This window comes from Erpetoichthys calabaricus, chromosome 18, assembly GCF_900747795.2.
Source record: "Erpetoichthys calabaricus chromosome 18, fErpCal1.3, whole genome shotgun sequence".
Taxonomy (NCBI): Eukaryota; Metazoa; Chordata; class Cladistia; order Polypteriformes; family Polypteridae; genus Erpetoichthys; species Erpetoichthys calabaricus.
Genome location: NC_041411.2, coordinates 78,451,311 through 78,477,262, shown reverse-complemented (window position 1 = coordinate 78,477,262; position 25,952 = coordinate 78,451,311). Strand labels below are relative to the sequence as shown.

Genomic DNA, 25,952 nt, shown 5'->3' with positions numbered 1-25,952 from the left:
GTTTGAAGTCCAAAGCTTTAACTATTACACCATACTGCCATATAATCCTACTGATCTTTACAGATGAGCTGTTTAACTTGATTTTATATATTAACTCCTTGACCTACTGTATATATGCATTTGTAAAATATTTTTTTCTTTCTTAGTTATGTAATAATCTTCATTGTGTCTCTAATTACAAAAACATAAAGGCAGGTAACTGCTTTTTTTGTTTAATCTGATATATTTTTCAGCCGAGTAAAGCATTTGCTTTATTACCATTTGCCACAAAGACATTGCAGTTTTCCTCTGTAAGGGTATGTTCATACTTCTATATTTCTTTACATTATTTACTCAGCTGCATTCCACAGCACACCAGGAAAATCAGTTATAGTTTATAGTCCCCATTTTCATCACTGCAAAGTAGCACAGTGTGTTTAAAAATGCAACACTCTGCAAATTATCCACATTTAAATACATGAAACTCAACATTGTCCATCTGCATCTTTTCCCCACAGGAGCTCTGCCCCTTGAATTTCTCGGACCAACCACTGTTACCTGCAGTTGAGGCTGGGCACATGCATGCTTCAGGCACTGTAGCTAAAGTTGAATTTTAGTAAAAACTTGAACAGGAAGGAGATTCTGAAAAGGGTTTATCTCTGCACTGATAGATTGTTGTCATTCTTCAAATAATGACACAGGCAATGAAAAGATTATTTAAAAGATTAAATTTAAATCTTATGCAGCATTCAAAAGTATCATATATAGAAATATAGAAAGAGATATAGATACAACATCACAATCTTTAAAATATTAATTTTTGTTAAAATTACCCAGCTGCAAATTGGAGTTTTAAGAGAGTTAATAAATTTTTTAGTTTCTTTTTTTTTTCTCTACTAATGAAGGGCTGTCTCTCACCTGCTTACTCAAGGGTGCACACCTTAAATCTAAAAATTACACTTTTATGTTTCAATTTTGTCCCGTGTACTTAATCCAATTATGGAATTTCTGTGGCTGGTCTCAACAGGATTAGTTAGAAGGTAGGCGCTAACCAGGGACAGAGTTTCAATTTATCACTGGGTGCATTCATTCACTTTTCAAAGGGATGTGTGGCCCTCCCGATATCTTTGCAGAAGGAAGAAGCTCCAAGTCTTTAGAGTCCTGGTGCTTCCTGTCTTGCTATATTGTTGCGAGACATGGACTCTACCCAGTGATATGAGCCAAAGACTGGACTCCTTTGGTACTGTGTCTCTTCGGAAAATCCCTGGGTACCACTGGTTTGACTTTGTGTCGAATGAGTGGTTGCTCACGGAGTCTCGAATAAGGCACATTATCTGCGTTGTTAGGGACCATCTGTTACGGCATTATGGCTATGTGACGCGATTCCCAGAGGGTGATCTGGCTCTCGGAGGACCCAAGCGGCTGGAGCAGGCGAAAGGGTTGCCCATGTAACTCCTGGCTGCGGCAGACAGATGGCCATTTCCAAAGGATGGGATGGGACTGTGTGTCTGCCTGGGTTGTTACCAACCAGAATCCCAAACTGTAGTGTGGTGGGTGTGGCAATGCACTGTACCCTGACCTGACCTGCTGTTCACAAATTACAAAAAATGCAAAGTAACAGTACAACATGAAATACTATGCAACAATAAAATGATTAATTGTTAATGCTGGAAAAAAGAATATGGAAAGTTTATATATATTTCCTTTTTTAACTGTTAATGAAAGTTACATTAGGCTTCAGCGGGCTTTAAGTTCAAGTGCAGGCAAAGATGGTGTTTTTAAAACACCACTCTTCACAAAGAGTTGTCTGTGTGAAACTTGCATGTCTTTCTATGTTTGTGTGTTGACCTACAGGTGTTCTGGTTTCAGTTTATTGAATGTTATAAATATACTCTATATTTGTCTTAGGCTTTACATAACAGAGTATGTCTTGTTCGAATATGCATTTCCTTAAAGTATTCTATTGCATGATCTTTAAGGTCACTCCTTTAAGTGTATTTCAGAGGTAGGTAGAATGTTTCTAGGAAAATTGGTGAATTCTGTGATGTCTTGTAAGGAGCCATTGGTACTGTAGAATGTGATGTACTGTGTGGCCATATTGAGATAGGTTTTGCATAGAACAGGGATTCTCAAAGTCGGCCCTGGGGGACCCACTGTGGCTGCAGGTTTTTGTACCAAACAGCTTTTGTTTATAATTGGCCCCTGGGCTAATTAAATGAACTGTTATTTTCCAGATTCTGTGTTTTGGGAACAATATAACAACAACAACAACATTTATTTATATAGCACCTTTTCATACAAACAATGTAGCTCATTGTGCTTTACATGACGAAGAAAGCGAAAAAAGACAAAATAAATAAATAAAATTAGGCAACACTAATTAACATAGAATAAAATTAAGGTCCAATGACCAGGGAGGACAGAAAAAACACAAAAAAAAACTCCAGACGGCTGGAGAAAAAAATAAAATCTGCAGGGGTTCCAGGCCACGAGACCTCCCAGCCCCCTCTAGGCATTCTACCTAACATAAATTACCTCAATCAGTCCTCATTATATTTAGGGTTCTCATGGAAGAACTTGATGATGATGGTCATGTGTACATCTGGCCTTTAATCCATCAATGTAAGGACATCACGGTGCTTTGATTATGTGGTGGTGGCGCAGATCGTCACCACAGAAAACCGGAAAAAAAACAGAAGAGAAAGTAGGGGTTAGTACGGATTTTGGAGCCAACTTGAATAATAATGATAAATCCTGATGCTCTGTATATTCAATTAATTAACTAAGATGAAGCTACGAGAAAGCCATGTTAAAGTAATGTGTTTTCAGCAGTGTTTTAAAGTGCTCTACTTTATTAGCCTGGCGAATTCCTATTGGCAAGCTATTCCATATTTTAGGTGCATAACAGCAGGAGGCCGCCTCACCACTTCTTTTAAATTTAGCTCTTAGAATTCTAAGTAGACACTCATTTGAAGATCTAAGGTTACGATTTGGAGTGTAATGTGTAAGACATTCCGAAATATAAGATGGAGCTTTGTAAACCATAAGCATTATTTTAAATTCAATTCTAAATGACACAGGTAACCAGTGTAGTGACATCAAAACTGGGGTGATGTGCTCGGATTTTCATTTCCGAGTTAAGATTCAAGCAGCTGCATTCTGTACTCGTTGCAATCGATTGATGTCTTTTTTTTGGGTAGTCCTGAGAGGAGTACGTTACAGTAATCTAGCCAACTAAAAACAAAAGCGTGAACTATTTTTTCAGCATCTTGCAATTTAGAAATTAGAAAACTAAGTTTGGTTAAAAAATTATTAAAAGGTACTATGCAGTTATATGGGAATAATGTATTTTTTTTTCTTTTTAACAATATTTTCATCTTGATCTTTATTCCGTTTTTCCGGGTGTTCTAATTGTTTAATTAATCCATTATTTTGTAATTAATGGGTCTAACGCTAAAGTAGTTGCAGCCTTTCATGATTCAGTGTTGTTTGCCTGGGTGTCTCCGCTGCTAATTTTTAATTGTCATTATTAAGATAAAATGAAGGGAGCAAACTGCACAGAGAGAGGGTAAAATAAAGTGAGTTAAGCATTTAAATCTATACCAAAACTGAATTATTTGTAAATGTCTTATAAATGTAAAAATCATGCCTCTGTGCTTTCTTAATGTAGAATAAGAGAAGAGAAAAAAAAATCCTTCTAATTAATTGAGATCAGTGTTTAAGTTATTGTCACAGAATTTTGAATCTGGTTAAGCAAAAACCTGAAGCCACAGTGTACCCCCAGGACCGACTTTGAGAACCCCTGGCATAGAATATACAAAAATTTTATGGTATAGTGAATTCAGAATGAAGTGTGTCTTATTGTGCGTCCCCTGTAGTACTCAAGTATTTGGGATACAAAATACACATAACAAGCTTTTCCACTCTTCTTTTTTGTCTTTATATTTTTTAATCTTCAGAAGTACTATGTTGAACTCCATGATACCTTTTTTATTACATAAAATTAATGCTATGTTCTGTTTTTTCACCCTTCACAAACAGGCCTTAATAGATGAAGACAGGCTGCTTTCAAGATTAGAGGTGATGGGAAACCAGTTGCAGGCCTATTCAAAAGTACGTTGTGTATTTTATAATTAAAAAAAATATTGTTGGTTTTCACATATTAATGATGAGAGGTTTTTGTACACACATTTTTTTATTCTCTATTTGTGACTGTTTTAATAGAACCAAACTGAAGATGGTATTAGGAAAGAACTGGTAGCCTTACAAGAAGACAAACACAACTATGAGACAACAGCCAAAGAGTCCCTGAGGCGGGTTCTTCAGGAAAAAATTGAGGTTGTCCGAAAACTGTCTGAGGTGGAGGTAATACATTTCATTGTATTTTGTTTGTGTTCTGCAAAGAAGGCATAAAAACAAAATTTATAAATTATTTGCAGACGTAGGCAATGGTTTGTGAAAGGGCCATCTTGGACGTTTTAATGAGTGTGATGTAGTACTCTTTAAGAGCCACGGGTTGGCACAAATTTAATAATATTGTTTTACGAGGTTGAAATAATGTTCACAATTAAAAAACCAATAATTTCATGTTGTAAGTCAAATTCTAGTCCTAATATTATTGCTGGAACTGTCTTTTGGAATGTGCTTTTCATCAGCTTGTTTTTGCAGTCACAAAAAAGTAATTTTCCACTGTGGCTATTTTTGTTTAAACATTATTAACTTTTTAAAATTAATACAGGATAAAAAATACCCTGTTCTCATTTTACTAGTCCAGTTGGTTGTGCTTTTTTTGGGGAGGAGGGGCAAAATTAAATAACAGTTGCTTTCTGAAATGCATTTTTCTTCCTGCTTTTGGCAGTGCAGCGGTTATGCTTTGACGTTAACTTATTTGAATTAACCTTTTTCAAAAATATCATGCAACTTCAGTTTGATGTAATCAAATTTAAGTTTTCATCTGTCTTTTTGTCCATTTATTCCTGAACCTGTTTAAATCCAGTTCAGAGGTAAACAGTGGGAAACACCCTATTCTAGCAGATTTTGGGCACAAGACAGAAATTTGGCAGTCCATATCTGGACACACTTGCTTTCACAAGAGTACCAAGCCAATCTGGAATATAATGGGTTCATCTCTGGGGAAAAATTGGGATATCAGAGTATCTGGAGATCAAGTGAATAGATGAAGAATTTGTAAGCTTAACAAATGGAGTAATTTAACTGGGATTCAAACTCAGTTTCATGGAACTTTGACCCAGCAATGCTGCAGTCTGTTCCAGTGTATTGCCAGTTTTAAAGTCTGTCTTTTTAAGTTTATGTACAGCTTGTTCAGTAATTCTGGCCACTGTTTTTGTGTTGTCTTGTGTCTGTATGGGTCTTACATAGATTGCCAGTGGTGTCCATTTTGGGTTATTTGAGGTCTTTAAATTTGCCTTTAATTAGTGAGTGTGGATACAAGTATTAAAGTACCCTTATTTAGTGGGGAGCTCCCACTCCAGGGCTGGTACCTACCTTTGCCTAGTTCAGGTGGTCGAGGCTCCAGGATTCATCAGCTTTCAAAACTGAATGGAATTATAGATACACTGTATATGTATTTATTATTTATTTAACCAAAGGTTGTTTCAGTTCACCCATAATAAAATCCTGATCTTCATATGTAATTTTTCTAATTTGAAATACTTAGTCCAAAATTAATGTTGCAGTTCCATTTATTTCTGTATTTTTTAAGTTTGCACAGAATGAATAATTAAGCTGTTCTTGTTTATTGCATGACAAAGTTAAGTCGTATTACTGTTTACCTATGTTAATATTTAAGTAAATGTTATTTCAGTAACGTTTGTTTCTTCATGTATTGAAATATCAAAATGAATGTAGAACAATTAAATATGTATTTTTTAAACAATGATATTCTCTTATCCTGAAATTACTCTTTTATTTTCCATTATCTAGTTCATGCCAATTTCAGATATTAGAAATATCCTAAATTTGTGTTTTTGATAGAAATCAATATATGCTTTATAAATTAAGTACTTATTCTATTTTTGATAGATGTCTATTTGTAAAATCATAAAACACATAGTAAGTACAGAATTATTTTTCTGTTATAGTACACTGATGTCATTGAAACGTTTAGTATTATACTTTAGGTTGAAATGTTTTCATGTAAATATGAGTGAAATAAATTTTTCTTTACTGATACCTCCTGAATTTGTAGTAAAATATTCCTTAAAATACAAATATCAATTATATAAATGCTGCTCAGTGGCACCATCTGGTGTATATTCAGAATACTTGTGTGGAGAAAATGATAAATGATATTCTTTCTTTTAGATATTTTTACACTTGAATGAATTAATTTATATAAATACAGGTCATGATACTAGTAGATGAGATGTTTTGAAACCTTGATCTAACACCTTAGGCATAGCCTGCTTGGTTACTGTATTTGAAATGTATAAATCTTATTTTATTTAAAGATTGAATATTTCCAGTAATTTTAATTTTGATGCATGTACTGTTGTGAAAAGGTTTATTTTTATATGTACTTTAAATTATCAAATAAAATATCTTAATGATGCTGATATCCTTTTTTTTTTTTTTTAAACAGAGAAGCTTGAGCAACACTGAGGATGAATGTACCCATCTGAAAGAAATGAATGAGCGAACACAAGAAGAGCTCAAAGAGCTGGCTAACAAATATAATGGAGCTGTAAATGAAATCAAAGATCTTACAGATAAGTTAAAGGTATGTTTTTTTCATGAATGCAGAAATATTTAGAAGTAGTTTTACAGAGCTGATTTGGTGTTTTTTGAAAGAGACATGATGCAGTAATTAACTGTTGAATAGAGTGTTGTAAGGAGAGGGTCATAGGTTTCTTTGTAAGAAGTGCTTGTGAGTGGGCATTAAGACTTCATAAGTTTATAGTTAAGAGTTGCTAGCCTAATTTTTGCTGTTTATCCCTCAACTCCATTCCTAATCTTTGATGTCTATGCTAGCTGTCACTCTTGAAATGATAATGGCAGTTTAAAGTTACATTTATAATAGTTATGTCATTGCATTGAAAGGTTCCTATACTGTCTTTGTGTGAGGAATTCCACAGTGCAATTGCTACAGTAAATAAGGTCCATGTAAAATATTTAATTTTACTATACTGTAGGCTTCTTAAAATGTTGGTGTTTTGTTTTTTATTGTTTTAAGATTACAGAATTTTTCTGTAGTTTCAACATTCAAAAAAAAAGAGAAGGCAGAGTTCCTGGAATTTGCTTTATTACATTACGGTTGTAATGCTGTACATGTCTGATGATGATATAAGAATTAGAATGTATCGAAAGTTAAACTAAAAATATGCAAATATTTTTAGTAGCAATTCATATTTTCCTCGACCTTTTGCTTACAGCTGTTGAGCACTTCAGTTTTCTACTGCCATGATTGTGTCTTTAATCATGACATTGTTTCAGTTTTGTTTAACTATAAGTAGAATAAAACAATGTCTCCCATTTATAACAAGAGGCATGTGATTGATAGTACACTTTGAATTTCCGTAGCGATGCTTTTCGAGTTCTGTTTTCATCACCATGTAGTGAATATCTTTCACAGCATACCAATTTGTACTATTGTTTACAGGTGAACATTTTAAAATCTCACTTTCTAAAGTAAACCCTTGATTTTGTGGACATTGTAGACTTTGGAAAGCAGTGAAAAAAATATTCCCACGCCATTTTTGTCAAGTGTAATTTGTTATGCTCTAATCCTAGTCAATGAAACATAGTCCATTAAGTCACAAATTAATGCCCAAATAATGGAAGCATTTCCAGGAGTTGGGAAATTGGTACACTTTGGTTTCCACATAGAATCCTTTATTTAAGTATTGGGTCTGCATCCTTAGCTGTAAAGGCAAGGCAGTGACATAAAAGTGCTCAAGTACATTGCATTTTCTTGTTTAACAACGGGGCAATTAAGAGGCAGTCATTTTGATATTTAAACAAAACTTAAGTACTCTTTGGCATCATCATAACCCTTGTATTTAGGTCACTGACATATTATGCTAGTTTGTTTCGTACTGTTTAGATAATACATTTTTATAGATGCACATTAAAACATTGAGTCTGTCAGGCAGCTTGGAAAGAGAGTGGAATAAAGTCCTTTGTTTTAATCATGCTGTCACATTCAATAAAATTTAAGTAGTGACCTTTCCAACTTGTGAGTTGATTTATATGCCTGTAATGAATAATTTGGGTTTTATAGAAACACATCCCCAAATAAAATGAAGGCTTTCTGTAGTGTGTGTAACCCTTGGCTTCTCTATCAGTTCCTCAGTTGATATATCAAAGAAGTGTATATAAAGTGTACTGTGTCTGTGTTTGTACGTCTATATTCTATACATTTTTAAACATGTTTCCTTCTAGCAGTTATACTTCTAAATCACCAATTTTATGATTTATATGTTTATATTGTGTTTTCCCATGACAAATGATTAAGGGAAGCTAGAGCATACTTGCTTTAGCCAGGGCTGAAAGATTATAACACTGAGAAAGGATGGTTCAAATGTTTTTAACTTTTTCAACATGTAGTGGTTTGTTAGGATTAAAGCTTTATCTTAAAACTGACACTTAAAGAAATGGTAGTGATTTGAGAAAATCCAGCTAAAGTCCTTTATTTTTTATATTTGCTGCTTCCACATTTGAGCCTGAGTCATATGCAGTTTCACTAAAAGACAACCAATAATCCTATTTGCTAGCCAGAGTTGGAACAGGTGATTAGGTCTGATAAGAAGCAGCATTATTAGAAAAAAACATTACATGTCAAAATGTTCTTATTTATCAAACACTATTTTGAAACACATATAATATATGTGTGTATATATATATATATATATATATATATATATATATATATATATATACACACACACACAGATACATACAGTTCGCCTAACCTGCATGTCTTTGGGCTTTAGGTGGATACCCATGTGGAAATGAACAGGTAAACTCTACGCAGAGAGGACTTGAGCCTCAAACCCTGGCCTCTTTGTTGTGAGACAGCAGAGCTGAGATGCATCTGAAAATGAATACTCTGTCATTTTTAGGATTGTGCCATAGAAACTGCTCTGACTTGTGTCATTAGTGTTTGATATTGTAGCACAACAGTCACTCAAGATAGGTCCTCTCAGACAGTTACAAGTTCTGATGGGGGGAAAAAATGAATAGGATCAGACTTCCCAGGAGTTGTAAAACTATAGGGCTCACTAACAGTTGCTATGCAATAATTAATTTATTCCTATAACTCAAGGCATAGACTTTTCTAACCCTTCTGACAGATAGTCCATAGTTTAAAAGCCCAAACTAATATTACAAGAACGGTTTTTACCCCCTGGTAGTATGTAACATGATAATGGTGGTGTTCCTTGAGTAATGTAACTGTGCTGCAATAACTCCTACGATGCTATGCATACTTCTTATATATATTCTTAGATTCTTTTCCCTTTTTGGTTATTAGTAACAGAAATTTTTAACATTGTTCATATTTTGTACAATCTGAGTTGCAGTTTAAATTAATATGATTTGCTGTCTTTTCACCCAATTTTCTTATAACAAAAGTATTTTGTAAGATTGTCAGATTGTATTCTATATGGTAAACTTGTGAAATATCTGATCAGCAAGCAGAGGGCAGGCAGGAGGAGATCCAACAGAAAGGACTGTCAGAAAAGAAAGAGCTGCAGCACAAAATTGAGGAAATGGAGGAAAAAGAGCAAGCACTACAGGCCCGTATTGAAGCCTTACAAGCAGATAATGACTTCACCAATGAAAGGTTGACTGCATTACAAGGTATGTACCATGTATGACAACTTATATGGCATATTTTATTTATTTCATTGTATGTAATTTGTATGTTGTGCTAGTGCAGTACATACATTGACCATTTAGATGTGGGCTGAGGAGGCATCAAAAAGCCAAGACAAAAATTGGAAATAGTGATTTTAGTAGTGCTTGATATGGAAATGGATTCAAAACTCTGAATTATAGTTTTTTTTTTTTTTTTTTAATATATTTTTAAGCAGTAAAATAATTTTGATTTTCTTTTTACAGTACGTTTAGAGCAACTTCAAGAGAAAAATATAAAGGAGCACAACAGTTTAGGTGAGTGCAGGGCTATAGAAACAACAGGCATACTACTGTATTCTGTATTTATTTTAATGCCGAAACAGATTATTTTATTTTTTTCCTAAAAAGTATCCAGAAAGTAAGAAAATACATTTAATATTGCCAAAGATGGAAAGTTTGATTTAGAGGCAACCTTTAGATTGTCATGTGCTCCTCATAAATTAGTTATTTAATTTTACTTTTAAGTAGCAAAACTAACCTAGTATTTTTAGCATATTTGGGAAAGGATACTGGGATGTATGTTTTTATAATTCGTGAAAAATATTAATAGTTACATAAGTATTATTAAATACCAGTGATTGTCTGGCTTAAACCATCATTTTCTAGCTCTCCTCAAAGTGTTTCTTTGAATAAAATCTAATTGGTTTGTGTTGTGTTTTTTTTTTTACTTCCATATAAATGGTAATACAAGTAAAGGTAGAGCATTTATAAAATTTGTTTTTATTTACATATCTTTAATTTTGACACTCTTGCCATTATTTATATGCTTTAAAACTTGTTTTTGACCATATAAGCTACTGATTTGTAGATTTCGAATGCAGCATGATTAGATTAGAATAGATTTTCAATGTAAGCTGAGGCATTTCCTATCATTGGTATGAAGAGAAAAATATTGACTATTGCATCACCTTTAGAGCGGATTCTTTTTGATTTCTATAAAGTAGAAAAAGCCCTAATAGTGGAAAGTGAATCCGCTCACTGTATTGTAAACCATTTCTGAAATGTGGACCTTGGTTTACTTACAGAAAGCTGTATTTAATCTGTGTAGCGATGGCTACCAAAATTCTGCAGTATTGGTAAAAATATTTTGTTTTTAGCATTTATTTTCTTGTGCTGGTTCTTTATAATCACAGTGACAAAATGGAAACAACATTTTTTCGTAAATAACTCAAATAATTTTTGTAACCAAAATCCTTAATTGTTCCACATTTTTTAAACGGTTTGCATTGTAAACTGTGTAACTGAAGACGGACAGACAGACAATTATAATGCTTAAAAGGGCAGGTCTCTCCTTTAGGAAAAAATAAAAAAGTGCCACATTGTTTACTGGTTAGAAGTTTTCAAACACCCCCATTTTACCAGTTTTTTTGAAATTCAACCAGTTTCTAGAGAATAAAAAAAAACAAACTTTCTGCTACCAAACTAAAATATTATAATTTTCAGATTTTTAAAAAAGGTCCTTTTTCAGGGAACAAGTAGTGATAGATACTTTATTAATCCCAAGGGCAAATTCACATACTCCAGCAGCAGCATACTGATAAAAAACAATATTAAATTGAAGAGTGATAAAAATGCAGGTATAACAGACAATAACTTTGTATAATGTTACCATTTACCCGACCGGGTGGAACTGAAAAGTCGCATAGTGTGGTGGAGGAACGATCACCTCAGTCTGTCAGTGGAGCAGGACGGTGACAGCAGTCTGTCGCTGAAGCTGCTCCTCTGTCTGGAGATGATCCTGTTCAGTGGATGCAGTGGATTCTCCATGATTGACAGGAGCCTGCTCAGCGCCTGTCGCTCTGCCCCAGATGTCAAACTGTCCAGCTCCGTGCCTACAATAGAGCCTGCCTTTCTCACCAGTTTGTCCAGGCGTGAGGCGTCCCTCTTCTTTACGCTGCCTCCCCAGCACACCACCGAGTAGACGAGGGCGCTCACCACAACCGTCTGATAGAACATCTGCAGCATCTTATTGCAGATGTTGGGGGACGCCAGCCTTCTAAGGAAGTATAGTTGTCTCTGTCCTCTCTTGCACAGAGCATCAGTATTGGCAGTCCAGTCCAGTTTATCATCCAGCTGCACTCCCAGATATTCATAGGTCTGCACCCTCTGCACACAGTCAACTCTGATGGGTTAATAATGTATGGTCTTTCTGCAGCAGTGGAAGTTAATTAACCCTTGAAAGCTGCAAACAGTTCATATAATCCCATCTTTTGTTGATAACTTACAAACTCCTTGTCTCTGTTGCTACACCCTTTAAAGCATTAGTTGGACAGTATTGCCCTGAACATTGTTATTGTAATAGAGAGAAAGAAAGATGGATAAACTTTTGACTGGTATTGTATGTATTCCTTTGAATACATTCAAATATGGGTTGATAATTCTAATGGCTTCATGTATGTTATGAAGAGAACAGTAATGTGTTTTGTTTATAATACACACTTTCTAATAAATGTAATACTTTTGTCACCATCTGGTACTTTTATTAAACAAACAAAATTTTGTTCTCATCACTGATCGAAACTCCATGTTAATGAACTACCTGGAGGAAAATCCATACTATGTTTATCTGTATCCTTTCACATTTTTTCTTTCAAGAATTTTTACCCTCTTTTTCTTTTGTTCTCTTAGCTTTGTTATACCAGTGTTTTGTTTTTTTTTTTGGCTAAGGATCTGTGCTAGTATCCAGAATGTTGCCAGTTCAAATCCCTGTCACTGCCAAAAGAGATCCTACTCTGCTGGGCCCGTGAGCAAGACCCTTAACTTGTAATTGCTCCAGGGGCGCTGTACAATGGCTGACCCTGCGCTCTGACCCCAAGGGGTATGTGAAAACTAACAAATTCCTAATACAAGAAATTGTATAAGGTGAAATAAAGAATAAAAAAAAAAAAAAGTGAGATTGAGGCTAAATTTAAATTACCCACTTTATGTCCACAAAAATAAGCCATCTATGGGAATACAAAAAAACATAGGGGGTTTTGTTTGTGGCATTGTGCATATGGAGACCAGCCAGACCATATAATTCTTATTTCTTGTGGACAGTTTGTTTGTATTTGATCTCAGTTGCCAAGATTAGCCACTACATAAAATATAAATCTGGTAATAGAAAGTAATTTGCCTTGTCAGTTTGGATGGCTTGTATAAGACACAGTAAAACTCCATAAAAAAGTCTGCATTTTTAAAGGAAATGACGACTATTTCTCCTTGGATAGAATATCTTCTTGAGGTTTATAGGGCATAGCCAAAACGTTTAGGCTATTGCTGAAGTTGATGAATATAAATCTGGCCAAGTTGTGTGCAGAAAAATCATGAGGTGTCTGAGGTAATGTGAGACTTTCCATTCAAATCTAAATACTCAACTTAAAAACATATTTGAATTTGATATTCTTTCATGAATGTAACACCTAACTTTAACTTCTATAGTGATGCATTTTGTATGTGGCAAACATTTCACTTTGTTTTTTTGTAGAAATCTTGCAAATCTGAGGTCAGTTTACTTTCATTTCAGAGCATTGCAAGTCTTCTTGTTTTTTTTTTTTTTTGGTCAGTTACAGATCACATACTTGACACTATTGAAAGAGAAACTCTACTTTGAGGTGATCACCATTTCAGGCTGTTTCTAAGTGTGGTTTGGGCTGTCTTCAGTGCAGTGTTTTACTTGAGCTGTTCTTTGTTGTGTCTAGTGACATTAAAAATGTTTCTGTAGATAGTTGCATTGTGTAATGCAAGTTTAAACTAAACATATTAGTTGAGAAATCGTATATCTGTAACTGACTTGGTGAATTATGCCAAGCATTATTTATATTTATATTTTATATCAGATGTGAACTTTTTTTGTTCTTTTTAATCAGATTAAAATAACTTTTTTTTAATAAATCAGTCTGATTTTGTCTTGTATAATTTAACTGGGGAGCATAGTGGGCAACTTCAGTCCATATTTTAAATGCAGGCCTATTTGCTAACTGTGTGAAGTTTGTATGGTTAACTCATGTTTGTAGTGTTTTTTTTTATTTTTCCTTCAAGTAATCCTCTTTTCCTGCTGCAGACTTAAAACTTACAAGTTAGGTTAATTTCCTGTTCTAAATTGTCACTGTGTTGTATGTGAATGGAAGAATGTGCAAATGTGGTTTGTGATGGAATGAACCCAGAGTTGGTCCCTGATGTGTGCTCATCACTGACGGCATATTCACCAGTTTCCTGAAACCCTGAAATGAGCAAGCAGATTAAATGTTGATTGATTGGATTCCAGTATGTGGCTATGTGTATTACAGCAATAAATTAAAGTAAAATTACATGTTTTTAACTTTTAAGGAGGGTAGAACAATGTATTTTTTCATGTGAGCAGTTTTGTGTGTGCTTGTTAGCAGCAAGGTTTTTGTTTTCATCAAACTCCATTCCTAGTATATTAAATTGCGTAGTGTATTATAATATGACAATAAAGGATAGCTTGCCGTATGCAACATCTGCAAAAATATTTTGGCTGGTTTGATAGAACACTTCAACACACAAATTATGTGTGAGTGTTGTTAAGCCAATGGCTCTGCTGATAATATTGCTTTTTTCCTTTACATTTGCACTTTTAAAGGGAAGATTTCAGAGGGAAAATTAATTTAATGGGAACAATTTTCGGCACGCATAAACATTTACCCACCAGCATATGAAAAAGAAAATGTAAGTAACACCACAGATGTGGTTAATGTTTAGGAAGTTCTGAGAATCAAGTCTCTTCTGAGACCATTTAATCTGTTTTCCACTAAAACAAAATCCAAATTAAGTGCAAAGAGTCTTAACAGAAGTGTTTTCCATTTTAATTATGTTTCAAAGGTTTTGGCAAAAATACATGTTAGTTATTTACATTAGGTTTTATTAAGGGCGGACATTTTATTTTTGGTGTCTGTTGCCTGGTAGTGTTTACTGTTGTCATCCAGAGGTACTTTGTATCCTACTCAAATCAAGATTACCTATTTGTCCCATTATACAAAATTGTGTTTGATTCCAAAATGTGTCTGTGTATGTAAAATATAATTAGTTCAAATTAAACTGTATTCTACTCTTGAAGCATTAATTATTGCCGGCAACATCAGTTCAGATACATTCATTTAAATTTATGACATTAGACAAAGATGCTTTTTCTTACTTTATCGGTTGTCAGTTGTTGTTGTTGTTGTGACAGTCTGTTTTTAATTGAAATGACTCAATAAAAACAATTATGAAGACGGTACTGGGCACAATGTTTCGTTATACAATGGCCTTATTGCTTCCATAAAGGTATAACCATACTTGTCACTGAAGTGAATATTTGTTGGTTTAAGCTACATCTAAATAAATACAAATGTTCTGCTTCTAGTGAAAGGATTATGACTTTAATAAATAAAAAGTTTGTAAATTTTTTTTTGGTTTTTAATCTACACAATGTATATTTGAATATTTTTCTTTTATTCATGGAAAATTTACAAATATGAGCGTAGCAGATAAGCCATCAAATATTTATTTTAACACAATTTCAGTTTCTTCCTGCAGTTCACAAAACAGGATAATTCAGCTGTTCTTGATGTCTAAATTAAACAAGTTATAATGAGTATTTTTCTGTTTTTATAATTGTAAACTGCATGATATTACCACTCTTTTAAACCAAGAAATGTTTTTTTTAAAAATAAATAAATGGAGAATACAATAGAAGCCCAAGACTAACTTGAGGGGGTGTTTCATACCAAATGTTTCAGTCATATTACTGGTTACATTGGCTCAAGGATTTTCTAATGTATCATTTACCACTTAAAATTGATGCAGCTTATTATGTCAGAAGGCTCTAATATAAAACGTGTGTGCTTTTTTTGAATTCTAGTGTTTATCACCCACCTCATGAATATTAACAAAGTCTTGTGTTTTTTTTATTCTCCGGTATCTCCATCCATCACCCCAGTGCAACCTTTGTGCTATTTATTCTAGTTTCTATGGAAATACCTTTATTCCTTTGAGCTGGGTTGGGAAGAAGATTCATTAGAGAAGGAAAATTAAGAAATTAAGCTATTTTAACTATCCCATGTAGCTGATCAATTTTAACTATATTCTAACCTTTTATAAAATTATTCAAACACTGTATAAAATTAATACATGAATTAACTTTGTAGTTATAAAGGTGACTCGTAGGATTGTCAAAAAAGACATCATCCCACACTTGCTTATCACACTTGTAGAAATGAAGTGCATCACTGGATGTAACATTACTGTACTTATTAAAAAATAAAAGTAAATTTTGTTGCACTATAGTCTCCTACTATCATATTATGACATGAAAGCCCTCAAGGTACAGTATATTGTGCATCTATAACTATATACTTTGTAATAGCATGGCAGATTAACATAACTTGTATTTTTAAGCCATAATGAAAAAGCATTGAAGGTTGGAGCTAATTGAGAGATGTTGTAGAAGAGTTGTACAGTCATACTTACCAGTTCTTGTAGCAATCCTTGTAGCTTAATTATGAATTAAATACAGGCAGGAAGTAAAAACTCTTGGAGCTCTGATATTTATTTAGTACTATTATATCATTATTCACAAATGTGAATTTTCTTATTTATTTTAAGGAGATCTATTTTATAGAAAGCATTTTCAGAGACAAGTCGTCATATGTATGCCTATCTTTCTGCCTGTTATTCTACTGAATTTTGAAGTGTTAATGAAATCTAAGGAAGCATAATTGAGCACTAATTAGTGTTGTTGCACCTCATAGCCTTGATTTAGTTTGTGTCATGTCAACTATCTATGTGGAATTTCTATGTTCTATCCTGAATTAATTGGTTTCCTCAAGATTTTCTGGGTTTTCTTCCACGTCACAAAGGTATGCTTCATAGGTTAGGTTGTGTTTGTAAAATAGTTTGTTGTGAAGTGTGTGATTATAATCCAGTCTCATCTAATGGCGTGAGGTCTTAATTACTCAAACAAATTTCAGTATATAGCTGTGTTAGGTTTCGTACTTGATAAGTTAGAATGTCATTAAACTGATGCAGAGGAGAGGATTTTTAATTTAGACTTTATATATGCAGCAATTTGCACATTCAACTATCCCTAATAGAATTTATAACTAGTTTAAGGATTAAATTTGTTTCAAATCAGCTAGTCACTTTTTATTTGTAGATCATTTTATTTCGGACAATATTTAAGATGCTCTTTCAGATGGAGAGTAGGTGGACTTCTGAAGAGCTTTCAATTTAAGATAACAGGGCTAAAATCCATGTGGTGCTGTAATCTGTCTAATTAGAAAATTTGCTTAAATATGTACATGGAAAATAAACAAGCAAAATTTTCTCGGCCCCCAAAAAAGGTTGATATCAGCATGCTGGACATGACGTGTACATCAGTAGAGTTAAATGCCTGTAGTCTTCCTGAAGCTATCTAATGGTAGAGTCCTTGCTAATATATTGAATAAAGAATAATATAGGGCCTTGCGTTTGATCATTCTAAAGTACTGAATAATTTTATTTCTGTTCAGCAGTATTACAGTTGGGGCATAGAGAAAAAAAGCTTAACATAAAAGTATTCCTCATTTTAGTTTTAATTAACATTGCTTAAGTAGTTCTACCTTTTAAATTTTTGTTATTTGTATTAATTATCAGTGTTTGGAAACATAATTTAGATACAGTGCTTCCACTGAGGCTCCTAGTGCTTGCGAATTTGTCAGCATGTTAAGGAAGATAACATACTGTACTGCCACACTGTCTTCTCTAAAGGGAATGAGTGAATTGTGTTTTTTGTCGTTGTCATTTTCCTAGAAGAGGTTTAGAGCTCTTCAGATTGTAAATTAGTGCTTAGCTGGGGTAATGTCTCTTTTGAAGTACCCAAAGTGGTGTTTTTGGGTGTGTGTAGAGAAATATTACAACTGAGAGTAATATATTTTTTCTTTCCAGTTTTCATATTTTTAAATTAATCTGAAAGCAATTTTGTTAAACTGGTATAATAAATAAAATGAAAAGAGGTGATGCAATTTTTGTGAGACTGCATTAGCTTTAAGATTTTTTTATGTTTTTGAAAATAATGGCACTTGTGTCAAAAATGGGGTAGATAAATTGTTTACTATCATTAAGTTACTAATCATGTTTATTGGAGACATTGGGTAAATCTGTAGCTCATATTTGGCTGTTTATTATGTAAGTATATATCCTTTTGCTTAGTAAACATGGTTATTTTAATGAACTATTTATTAATCTTGTCATGTAGCCAGAAGACTGCCAGCTTCATGACGTCATATGTGTTTTAAATAAAAGTATGGTGAATGCAGGAAATGTGTTGTAATTAGACAGTGGCAAGGTTTATTTGGCTTGTTGCATATAGAAAAACCTGTTATCCAGTGTTGTAACTGTGGGATGTGGCTGCTTGTTTCTTCCAGAACAGCATATTGAATTGTTTATATTTAATGGAAAGTTTTTCTTTCTTTGTTAGACCACTTTCTTTTAAAGAGTGGAGGGGACAGCACATTTATCCAACAGTTCATTCAGTGCCAGAGTGAGTACACGGTATTCTTTACACTCCCTTTTCAACGTTTAATTTATGAGACAGAATTGTAAAAGAAGCACTGTTTTTTTTAGGGGGGGAGGGAAGTGAAGCAACAACATTTGGCATCTGTACTTCCTTCTGCAGCTGTTACTGATGTACAATAATTGCATATTGTCCAATAATTAACATAATATTACAATGGTGTTCATAATATAATTCAAAGTGCATTAAAATGTCTTTCTGGCAGGCACTTAGTTTCATGGAGTTAATAAATACAAATAAGCAGTATAAAGTCTGTTACCTATACTGCCTTAGTTGAACATGATGAATGCACTTCAGTAACCGTCTAAAGTGCATTCAGGTTTTTATTAACAGGACTGAATAAAAATAACAAATGAAGCTTTGAAAATAAAGCTTTCAGATCTTTTACAGGCTGATTTTTGAGATGTGTACATTTATTCACATAAATGTTTAAACATAAATTTGTTGCATGGTATATAATGCACATATGTGTGTAAGTGTGTGTGTATGTATATATATATATATAATATATATATATATATATATATATATATATATATATATATATATATATTGCATAGTTTACTGTCAGATAATGCAAATAGTATGCAACACGTGTTTCGCCCTAATTCTGGGCTCATCAGGCGTACACACTAACTGCACCCCCTCTCAGGGATCGGACGTCAGCGTCAGAGGCGAAGCCTCTTTACGTTGCGGCACGGCGTGTGGTTTGTTTATTTGACAGCATGTAGATTGGGGTAATTACATTCCATTTGTAGTCTAAATCACAATCTGATTGTATGGGTGGTTACCTACCAGGTAACGCTTGAATGTCATGAATGTAATTACCCCGATCTACATGCCGTCAAATAAACAAACCACATGCCGTGCCGCAACGTAAAGAATCTTCGCCTCTGATGCTGACGTCCGAGGTTCGAATTCCCCGATAGGGGGTGCAATGAGTGTGTACGCCTGATGAGCCCAGAATTAGGGTGAAACACGTGTCACATACTCTTTGCATTATTTGACAGTAACCTATGCAACATTCTATGATCTATTTCTCGCAACTGAAGAGGGCACTGTGGCAGATGTTTGCTGACTTGCAGACCAACCACAAGCGTTACCTGGTAGGTAACCACCCATACAATCAGATTGTGATTCAGACTACAAATGTCATGAATATTTGTATATGTATATAAAAAATATAGTGTGGTGTACTGCCAGGGCCCTTTCCTGGCTGAGGTGCCTCCAGCTCGGAAGGGAACAAATTCAGAGTATTTACCTCCTCCAGAGGGCAGAGTTGGCGGCCCCCCTGGGTTGCAGCGATGCCTCATACTCCCGCAGGGCTCCATAGGAGTTGGAATTTGGTGCAGCCCTGTTGGGTTCCATGGGCACTGCCAAGGGGTGCTGCAGCTACTACCTAGAAGTGCTGCCTGAAGAAGGTCAATGAGCACCTGGAGCATTTCCAGGTGCCTTATAAAAAGAGGCAGCGGCCACTACTCGGGGAGCCAGAGTCGGGTGGGAGAAGTCTAAGCTTGTCAGGAAGAGCGAAGGCGAAGAGTTTAGAAAAAGAAAGAAGGAAGAGAGTTTAGTGGTAGACTGTGCTTGTGACTGTGCTGTACAGATGGGAAACAAGGGAAGGCGTTTCCCATGGGTTAAAGAAAAAAATAAAAGCGGGTGTATTGCACTTGTGTTCTGCGTCTGTCTGTATCAGGTTTGAGCAGCGGGAACGCCCTCCACAGGCCACAATATATATTCTAATGGGCGTGGCCCCAAGTTATGATGTGTTACTCATGTAATAATGAAGCGATAGAAACAAAATAAATACAAAGCATACTTTGATAGATGTGTAAACAATTCAATACTTATTCTTACAAACACAGATCGACACAGTGCTCCATCTTGGCAAAGGTATTCGCTAGCTTTCTAGGGGTGATGGCAGCAATTACCTGTTCAATATTTCGCTGTAATTGTTCCAGTGTACGAGGCTAGTGCTTATACACTTTTCCTTTCAGCATTTCCCAAAGCAAGAAATTCAGAGGTGACAGGTCCGGGGAAAGAGGTGGCCATAGTCCCTTTGAAATGACCCGATTGCCAAAAAAAGATTCAATTTGTGCCTTGCTGTGATCTTGCTGAAAATAACCTTCACTGATCTCATGGTCATCCAGTTCATTAAGAAATAAGTTAAAAAGAGTGCCATGCCTCGCTCGTTTGTACATTTATCCTGGAATACTGTGATTTTTATTTTGTATATGCATGTATATATGCAAGTGTATATATGCATATGTATGTATATGTATATATGCAAGTGTGTGCATATGTATGTATATATGTGTATATATGTATGTGTGTGTGTGTGTATATATATATATATATATATATATATATATATATATATATATATATATATAATATATTAGTCTTGTGCAAATCAAGAAAAATATTTAAAGCAAAGTCGTGTTTATTTGCTTATAAAAACTCTATTTAACATTAGAATTAATGTTACAAGAATGCCTCGTGCATTTAAAACAACTTTTAAGTAACTTTTTTTTTTTTTTTTTTTTAGTTTGTCACTAGCAGACCTACTTTAGATAAACACAAGTTTATTAATTTTATAAAGGTGTGCATTTGATGAAGTTTAACAAATACATGAAAAGGTTGAGGTGCCTGGTGGAGAGGTTTCACAAGCACACCTCTGTTTTAGCACTTACTCCCCCCACCCCCACCGCTGAAGATATCAATATGTTTTTCGGAATACTCAACAAATTCTTGTTGCTTTTTATTGTATCATTGTTTATTTGTTTTTACTCTAATTTTATATAAGGTTTTCATGAGCAAAAGATCTAAATGCTCAGATAAAAACTGCATGGATGGTTTAAGACTTTCATACGTACTGTGAAAGTGTATGTGTGTACATATTGCTTTTATTTATAAGAATGAATAAAGTTTTGCAAAATAAATCATCCTGGGCGGCAAGTCGGTAAATTGCTAGACACATTCTCGCATACACACACATACGCACACGCACACGCACACACTCAAAATCACTCTGGTGTGGCAAGTTTTAAATTTACCCTATAATCCAAAATGTGTTCTAGGGAAGTTTAATGGAAAATCATACCTGAAAACAATTTTGTTGTTAAACGCCATTTCACTTTCTATTTTTCTGTCTTTGTATGAGTTTGGTTGTTTGTCTCTAAAGTATATGTAATACAGTACTTTTCATTTTAGCGTTCCTGGGAGGATGTGTTTTGAAGTGGATCACTTACTGTGGGATGGGTACTGGGCCCCTGGCTAGGCCACAACAGTCTTTGATAGGAGTTCCCCCTGTTTGCCTCCATTCTTTGGAACGTTTGTGCAGTTTGGCTTCTGATAATTGTGTTAGTGTGTGTGTGTGTGTTTACACACTCACTAGCCACATCATTAGGTACACCTGTTCAACTTCTTGTTAATTCAAATATGTAATCAGCCTACATAATGGCAGCAACATAATGCATTTCAGCATGTAGACGTTGCTCAGATAACCTGCTGAAGATCAAACTAAGCATTAGAATGGGAAAGAAAGGTGATTTAAGTGACTGTGAACGGGCTGTATGAGTATTGTAGAAACTGCTTATCTACTGGGATTTTCACGCAGAACCATCTCTAAGGTTTACAGAGAATGGTCCAAAAAGGTAAAATATCCAGTGAGCAGCAATCTGGGTAAAAATGCCTTGATGATGCCAGAGGTCAGAGCAGAATGGCCAGACTGGTTTGAGATAAGAGAAAGGCAACAGGAACTCAAATAACCACTTGTTATAACTGAGGTATGTAGAAGAGCATCTCTGAGTGCACAGCACATGCAACCTTGAAGCAGATGGGCTATAGCAGCAGGATACCACACCAGGTGCCACTCCTGACAGTTAAGAACAGGAACCTGAGGCTACATTTCACATACACTCACCAAAATTGGACAATAGACTGTTGGAAAATACATTGCCTGGTCTGATGAGTCTCAGTTTTTACTGTGACATTCAGATGGTAGGGTTAGAATTTGGCGTCAACATGAAAGCTGGTGCTGACCATGTCCATCCCTTCATGACTGCAGCGTACCGATTTTCTGAGGTCTACGTCCAGCAGGTTAACACATAATGTCACAAAGCTCAGATCCTCTCAAACTGGTTTCTTGAACATGACAGTGAGTTCACTGTACTCAAATGACCTCCACAGTCACCAGATCTCAGTCTTAGAACACCTTTGAGATGTGGTGGAACAGGTGATTCGCCTTATGGATGTGCAGTTGACAAACCTGCAGCAGCTGCGTGTTGCTATCATGTCAATATGGAGCTAAATCCCTGATGAATGTATTCAGCACCTTGTTGAATCTATGCCACGAAAAATGATGGCAGTTCTGAAGGCAAAAGGGGTCCAACCCAGTACTAGCAAGGGGTACATAATAAAGTTCCCTATGCATATGTGTGTGTGTGTGTCTGTATATATATTTTATTTAAGGAAAATGTTAATAGATTTTTGCTTGGCCAGTGTTAGCAATTTAAAAATGCTACTCTCCTGTTCCCAAAAAAAAAAAAAACAAAAACAAAAACTGATGCTTACTTTTGGGAGTCAACCACAGACCAGTTTTCTTGCACTTTGCTATATCTACCACAGGCATAATTTTTTTGCACATTTTTGTGCTTTTGCCTGTAGTCAAAATAATAATGCTGTGGATTATTGGTTGGTTTAGTGAATGCTGTAGTTACAGGTTCTTAGGTGCCTCCTGCTCCGAGTAAAAGTTTAGCAAGCGCATTTTGGTATTTCAGTTACTAACTTATTTGTCATGGGTTACCAGTCTGTAGTATTCTTTCAAATAAACACGTCTCCTGAAACAATCATTTCTCATATTATTATCATGGTGTTGAAAAGTTCTCTGTGGTATTTGGTTAACTGTAATTTTTGCATCTCTTTTTTTTATTTAATGCAAGGTATTAGCCAGGCACATGGCTAATGTGCTAATCTGTTCTTCTGCATAATATGTAATCATAGTCCCTTTCACATATGGAGTACCTTAGTGGTAAATTGCTGGCTCTAGGGATTGTACTGTATGAACAAAGAGAGTTAAATATCTCCAAAATCTCAGTCTAAGAATTTCCAGGAAGTGTCTGGAACATGGGAGTCTGAAAAGTGTAGCCACGGAAGCCATTACTTTTAGTTATTTGAGTAAGCAGTGCACATACAGAAATTTAAGTTACAGTGAAAAAGGGGTAAAATTGATGTATTGCTCTCTGAACTGTGCAATTTTTAAGAGATTTAAATATATATAGGTTCAGATTCTTGCACATACAGAAATTTAAGTTACAGTGAAAAAGGGGTAAAATTGATGTATTGCTCTCTGAACTGTGCAATTTTTAAGAGATTTAAATATATATAGGTTCAGATTCTTGCTGCCTTGGTTCAGATATTTTACTTAATGTTGCTAAAATCTTTAATTCAAGCACGTTGCCCATCCATCTATTATCTGTACCCACTTTTCCCCAGTTCACAGTTGCAACGCACAGAGCCTACCCAGTGTTATGAACACACAGCAGAAACCAACATTCACAGTGATCCCAGGTTTTTTTGTGACAAAGGTAGATGGTGCCTTTATGCCATGGCAGACTAACTGATATGCTCCCTTTTCTCACGTTTGAATCTGCAGTTTTATAACAGACATAGATAGCATTTGTTATCTTCTGTATTTTCTTCAGACTTGTGAATTATCAGTTGTGACATGAAAGGAAGCTACTTTTGCATCTAATAAAGTGGTACCCGAAATGCAAGAATAAGTTGTGAATGAGGGCTCCGTTTCAGATGTCAGTTGCATATTTGGCTGAAAATTATTAGTAGCAAAATTAAACATTCCCTCTTTTTTTTCTGCTGGCTGAAACTGATTTTCTTGAACATACTTTTTCTGCCATCTGCTAAACATGGTTTATTTGTTATTAAATTCAGACTTGCTGTACTTCACTTAAATGTGACTGAAATAAAGGTGCAAATATTTTTAAGACATTCAGACTGTTAATAAAATATTTTATTATTTAAAAATCTTACGAATGTAAGCAGTGACATAGCTACATAACTTTGTACTACAAAAGTGGATCAGGATGAAGTGCTACCAGTGCTATTTCATTGTGGCATCATCATTCGTAATTTAGCAGTCTAAAGCATTTTATTCATTACAGATTGCACTGGAAACTCTTGTACACCACTCTCAATAGTTTGCAGACCTCTCCAAAATGTACATCTGAATATTATAAATTCTGATCTGTGTGATTAGATACTTCCATCATGTTGCTTCATTTTCTTTTTGAAGTCAGGCAATAATTGTGATGTGAAAGTTATGAGTTGCTTCCCACTTTGCCCTTTCTTATGACAGAATGTTGAAAGGGAATACTGATGTTTCTGCTCTAACACCACTTATGTATTGGTGAAATGTAATTAATGTTCACTGAATTGTGCTCGCAGCCTGGTGTACTTTGTTTTACTGCATAAGAGTGAAGGCAATTTGAGGTTTTTCCAGCAAAATGTCTATTTTGTTAACTGGTATACAGCTTGTTGAATTGTTTTTTTACAACTTGTATTTACATTTTTTCTAACATATTGTCAGAAACCTAAATAAGAAAATAATGTTCATTAGCTTCAGTAGCCAGTATTTAGATTTTTATACTGTTAAAGGGACAAGACCCTCTTATGTACCATTGGTTTAGGCTTGACTTTGAGGTAGTAGTGGCATCCATATATTGTAGAAAAAGCTGTCTTCACAGAATTCAGAGTTATATGGTGATTCATATGTTCGAGTGCATCTATAGAAATGAAGGAAAAGGCAGAATCCAGAAAGCACATCTTTACATGCTTGTGACAAACTGGATCAAATTACTGGGTTAGGTTTTTCTTTAAACACTGTACATTACTTATAAACCCTTTAAGACCTCATTATGCTTGCTCATCGTGGGTGAATATCAGGTTTTTATGCAAGTGCAACTTTTCTGATTTGGCAGGAATTTTGTACAATCAACTTTGACTCGGATAAAATGTTGTGCAGCTACCCCTATTTTCAGAAATATACTTAATTTTACTAATTGGCTTGAAAGGGTATTTTTTAATCTGCAATGTTTATATCCATGTATTAAGAGATTTGTTAAAAAAATACCTTTTGTAAATTGATTCACTATAAAATTAAAGAATGGCAAGTTAAAATTCCTTAAATATGAGACTTGTGCTCAGTGAAATTAAAATGCAGCCTGTGACTTGTTGCTCTCATCTGCTAAATAACACTATTAGTGAGATTCCAAAATAACAACAAAGGAAGCCCTGACTGCAGTAGGAAAAGTTCTGCTGGGTTGGCCTATAGATAGATAGATATTTTATTAATCCCAAGGGGAAATTCACACTATACTGTCAAGCAGTCCTCCATACTTATCTTTTAATTGCTATCATAGTTGCTGCTGTGATTTTTGACATGCTGAATCTTAGATTTTCAATTATGTCTCATGGGCTGCATTCCTTTGATGAAACATAGTGTCATAAAGCACGTGTCAGTTATTTGGTTATCATATTTTTTTTCCTTCAT

The 25,952-nt window shown here is 34.7% G+C and overlaps 1 protein-coding gene across 8 annotated transcripts in view; it reads left to right on the top strand.

The window, feature by feature from the left end:
* slmapa (sarcolemma associated protein a) overlaps positions 1-25,952 on the top strand; it is a 141,928-nt gene that overhangs the window by 73,982 nt on the left and 41,994 nt on the right. For 3 of the 8 annotated variants that reach the window (XM_051921003.1, XM_028824773.2, XM_028824769.2), the window contains exons 7-12: positions 4,021-4,092; positions 4,204-4,344; positions 6,581-6,718; positions 9,630-9,798; positions 10,060-10,110; positions 18,293-18,355. In XM_051921003.1, coding sequence (XP_051776963.1) covers positions 4,021-4,092; positions 4,204-4,344; positions 6,581-6,718; positions 9,630-9,798; positions 10,060-10,110; positions 18,293-18,355 — 634 coding nt within the window. The remainder of the gene's footprint in view (positions 1-4,020; positions 4,093-4,203; positions 4,345-6,580; positions 6,719-9,629; positions 9,799-10,059; positions 10,111-18,292; positions 18,356-25,952) is intronic. The other 5 variants (XM_028824776.2, XM_028824771.2, XM_051921004.1 and 2 more) reach the window with 3 other exon arrangements.